This window comes from Mustela nivalis (genome assembly GCF_964662115.1).
Source record: "Mustela nivalis genome assembly, chromosome: 10".
In the NCBI taxonomy this organism is placed as follows: Eukaryota; Metazoa; Chordata; class Mammalia; order Carnivora; family Mustelidae; genus Mustela; species Mustela nivalis.
Window position 1 is genome coordinate 94,844,459 of NC_139029.1, and position 5,104 is coordinate 94,849,562.

The window sequence follows — 5,104 nt, forward strand, 5'->3', positions numbered from 1 at the left end:
GCAAGGAGCACAATGCAGAGCTCAATTCCAGGACCCTTGGGGGCAGGTGCTTAATGACTAAGCCATTCCAGGTTCCCCTGTATTTCTACATTTAAAAGAATTTTGCAATGGAATGTTATTTCTTGGGGGAAAAAAATGAAAGAAAAATGAGATGCTTACCAGAAAGGGCAACAATCGCAGATATTACTAAGACAATGAGATCAAGCTACATGAGTTTGCTCTAATGAAGAGGTTACTGGTTTATTGCTGGATTTGACCAACATTTTAATGTTGGTTTGACCATTTATTTTCACCCACCAACAGTGATATAAATCCATGGGCAGTCCCGGGGCCTGAACTGGCTGGATTTGTTGAGTGAGAAGTTGTGATTTCTCTGAAGACTTTCCTACACACCTCCATCCACAGTCCAGACCATTCTATATCCAACATTATTTGATTGTAACCTTATAGGTTAACGTGCCAATTTAGGGTGCTCTTTGTGCATTCTCATTATGGCTTTTCTTTTTTTCCTCATTGTTTTGTAGCTATGATACCATTTGAAATGAACAATCAAACAGATGTAACAGAATTCATCTTCTTGGGATTTTCCAACCACCCCAAACTACAGGGTTTGTTTTTCCTGATTTTCTCAGTCATTTACCTGACAACACTTGCGGGGAACATGCTCATAATAACAGCCACTAGAATCAGTCTTGCTCTCCACACTCCAATGTATTATTTCCTCAGCAACCTGAGTTTCTTAGACATCTGCTATACATCCACCACCATTCCAGTCATGCTGGTAAACTTCTTCCGGGAGAAGAAGACCATTTCATACGAGGGCTGTCTTTCCCAGATTTTCTTCCTCGTGACATGTGCTGGCACTGAATGTGTCTTATTGGCTGCTATGGCATATGACCGCTATGTAGCCATTTGCCACCCTCTTCGATATCCAGTCCTCATGAGTGTGAAGGTCTGTGTTTTTTTGGTGACTGGGTCCTGGCTGTGTGGGCTGGTGAATTCTGTGACACACACGGTACTGGCAGCCACACTCACGCTCTGTGGACCCAACCAAATCAGCCACTTTCTCTGTGACATTCCACTGCTCCTGAAGCTCTCCTGCTCAGACACCTCTCTGAATGAATCTGTGCTCCATGTGGCCAGTGCCACCATTGGCCTGAGCCCCTGCCTGTTTACTGGAGTGTCCTACATACTCATCATCTCTGCCATTCTTAGGATTCCCTCTGCTCAGGGTAGGAGCAAGGCCTTCTCTACCTGTGCATCCCACCTTACCGTGGTAGTGGTCTTCTTTGGAGCGGCCAATTTCAATTATGACAGAACCAACATAGGCTACAACCTGGACATGGATATCCTTATTTCTGTGTTCTTCTGTGTTATAACCCCTATGTTGAACCCCATCATATACAGCCTGAGAAACAAAGAGGTCAAGAGTGCCCTGAGGAAGTTAACTAGGGAATGTGGGCTCTCTAAGGAGATCAACAATTAGATAAAGTTTTCATTCTGAAAAATTCCTTACATAATAAAAACATGGGCCTTTTAGCTGAATTATAACAGTGGTGTCTATATAGGATCTTCTGACAACTGTAATGCTCCATTCCACCAGGACAACAAGCTACCCCTGTACCAAGCATTTCACACATTGTGATCTAACATTCCCTGTGTTCTCCAATATGATATGAGAACATTTTCACAATCCACCACTGCTCCAAAAAAAAAAAAAAAAAAAAATCCAGTACCCACATATTTAAAAAAAAAAAAAATCACCCCCCTGTATTTGCCCATTTTAGTAGCACTAGAAAACCACTAATCTGCTCTCTGTGTCTATGGATATCCCTATTCTACATGTTTCATATAAATAAAATCATACAGTGTATGCCTTGTGTATCTGGCTTTTTTCACTTGGGTGTTTTCAAATACCATCCATTTTGTAGTATGTATTGGTATTTCATTTATTCTTATTGCTGAATGATTTCCATTTTATGGATATGCACATTTTACTTATCCATTCATCTCTTAATATACATTTTTTTGTTTCCACATTTTGACTATTATGAGTAATATTGCTATAAACATTTATGTACCACTTTTAAGTGAACATATATTTTTATCATTATGGAATTTATACCTATGAGTGGAATGGCTGGATCAAATGATAACCTTATGTTTACCATTCTGAAGAAGAGCCAAGTTGTTTTCAGAACATTGCACCATTTTACCTTACTAAGAGCAGTATATGAGGATTCTAATTTCTCTACCTCCTCACCAACACATTATTATTATATGTTCTTTTTGGCACACCCATCCTAGTATGTGTGAAGTACTATATCAATGCAATTTTGGTTTGCATTTCCCTGGTGGGTAATGGTTTTAAGGACTTTAATAAGCACTACTTCTGTACTTCTCCTTGTATAGAAAAATTCATGCTGCTAAGGGAGTGTTTGAACTTTAAACACTTAACTCTTGACACTATCTAATGTTTTTAATCTTAATTTTGGTGAAGTAAAATACAAGGTTTTCAAACTTACAACCTTTTTCCCAACTATAACCTACAGAGCTATTTGATGGCTCTGCTTTTTTCTCCTTTAGAACTCCATATTAATAATGTCATCATCAGATCAGAGTACTGCCAGAAATTTGAGGACATGAAGATGTAAGGATGTTGGTGGGGAAGAAAGGAAGCACCATATCCAGGTGAACAGCCCTAACTAGGAGGGGCTTAGTGTCAAAACAGTAGGTTGTTAATACCATAGCTCCAATATACATGCACTGGCAGAGCATAGAGTATGAAGGAGACCAAGTCTGAGGGGAAAACTCTCCATGCTTCATGGAATCCAACCAGATAAGCTCACACCCACACTTCCCTCTCCCCTCTCTTCTTCCTGATGGTAATGAGGAGAAGCCAATCTCATAAGCTTCTATCACCTCCAGCTTCCTAATAGAAATCTTGTACTGAAATTTACTCATCAATGTTCCTAAAGAGAAAGGAAGTTGAACTCCTCATTGCATGCTGGGAAAAGATCGTTGCCACAACTTTAATGAATCCAAGAGAGAATTAATTGTTCATCACTTCTATACTTTCTATTCAGGCTGTTGTCCTTGAGTTGTGTTTGCACTCTGAGGAATTCCAGAACAGCTGCTTAGAGGTGACATGTGTATTCTCAAAAGATTGGTCCCCAGGCATTTATATAAGTCCATTCTATAAAAATGAATTCATTGAGAGATCAAAGAACTTTTGACTCCTGCATTAGGCAATGAATATGCTCAAGGCATCTCCTGGAATGGCACACCCTTCACATGAGACACAGCAGTTGGCAGTCTGTTTTTCCAGAGAGTATCCTTTTCATTCCAGGTACTAGAGTAGAGAGCAGCAAGCCCTGCTTACAAAGCCAGAAAGGCTTTCTCTTTAAGATTGATTGATTGATTGATTTATATGAGAGAGAAAGGGAGAGCAAGTGGGAAGAGGGGCAGAAGGAGAGGGAGAGGGGAAGCAGACTCCATGCTGAACACAGAGTATGACTCAGGGCTCAATCTTACGACCCTGAGATCATGACCCAGGTGAAGCCAAGAGTAGGATATTCAGCTGATTGAGCCACCAAAGTGCCCCCAGAAAGGATCTCTGTGACAGTGAATGGTAAGTAGTTTATTTACCATCACAAATGAGAAAATTGTGCCCTGTGTCAGGATATATCTACTTCTTAAGCGCATGTTACAAAATATTGTGCATATTTTCATTATCATTTTGATGGCATTTATGTAATGACATATTTTAAATATTTTTCCATTCATATGTCAATTTCCACAATAGCAGAGTAGAATTCTACAGTACCAGAGTAGAATTACTTTAGCCATTATCTACTCTAAACCTGAGGGGTGCCTGAATTCTTTCATGAAATAATATGATTTAAAATTTTGTTTATAGTAAATAATATGGAATACAATGTGTTAGTCCTTTATTTTTCACAAACAGGACATAAAGGACTAATTTTCAGGGAGAAAGCATAGGGACATTTTTATATGATGCATTATAATGTGATAATAGGCACACACAAAATATTTGTTTAAATTAATGTAATTAAATTTGCATAACACTTCTATTTGGAAACATTTATTCACTAGCTGGACTTTTTATTTAAGGTTTTTATTTATATATTTGAGAGAGAGCATGAACAGGGGGAGGAGCAGAGGGGGATGGAGAGGAAGAATCTCAAGCAGACTCCCTGATGAGCTCAGAGCCTGATGTGGGACTCAATTTCAGGATCCTGAGATCATGACCTGAGCCAAAACCAAGAGTCAACCATTTAACCCACTGAGCCATCCAGGTGCCCCCACTAGCTGGACATTCTTATCTTTATGTTGCAACTGACTGATGTTTGGGAGGTATACTGCAAGCAATTTATTAACTGTAATAGAGCCTAAAGTTTGTGAATGATTTCCTTTCCCCATAGTCCTCATAGAATCAGGGTTATTCCTATATAATTTCATTCTCATTCATTTGCTTTTGGGAGGATTTATTGACTGAGAAAGGGAAGAAGCAGAATTGTTGCTGTTTGATTGGAAACATCCAATGCTGCCACAAGGTCTCCATGGGACCTCTGTTCTTATGGTAGAGGAGAATGTCAAGATCAGCACAGGCCGAGTGGTCATGGTGCCACATTTATGTCCCCACAGGCCATTATTTTTCTCAGGTCAGGAAGATGTTTGTACCCAAATAACTGGATCTAAATGTCCTCCCAATTTCAGCAGAAATGTCCCCTCTTTTTTCTCTGTGGGCCAAAGTGATAGATTTTTTTTTTCCCCCTGTTCTACTGACTTCAGTCTGCGTTGTTAGTGAGCAGACTTTATGTCTCAAGGTTTGGTTCCCCATTCAGCTTTAGTAGGCAGGGGGATCAGATGCCATTGGGGTATCAAGCTTTGTGATGGTGGGGTCAAAGACCTGATGTGCCCCTCCTGGAGAGGTGATTGGTGAAGGTCAGCCCTTTTCCATTCTGACAATCATATTCATAGAAAGAAACTCAAATTTTACCAATGGCTTTATATTGTCCATGGGACAGGCTAGGGAAAGGAGGCCCCTATAAAGCCACCTTCTTCTCAAACCTCAGACTAA

General features: G+C 39.9%; 1 protein-coding gene across 1 annotated transcript; it reads left to right on the plus strand.

Moving 5' to 3' along the window:
- Positions 1 to 526: 526 nt before the first annotated feature.
- LOC309842497 (olfactory receptor 5V1-like) lies at positions 527 to 1,486 on the plus strand (the record flags this gene model as incomplete). Its single annotated transcript, XM_082686700.1, has 1 exon — positions 527 to 1,486. The coding sequence occupies one exon, from the start codon at positions 527 to 529 to the stop codon at positions 1,484 to 1,486; it is 960 nt and encodes a 319-aa protein (XP_082542826.1).
- Between the last annotated feature and the right edge of the window lie 3,618 nt (positions 1,487 to 5,104).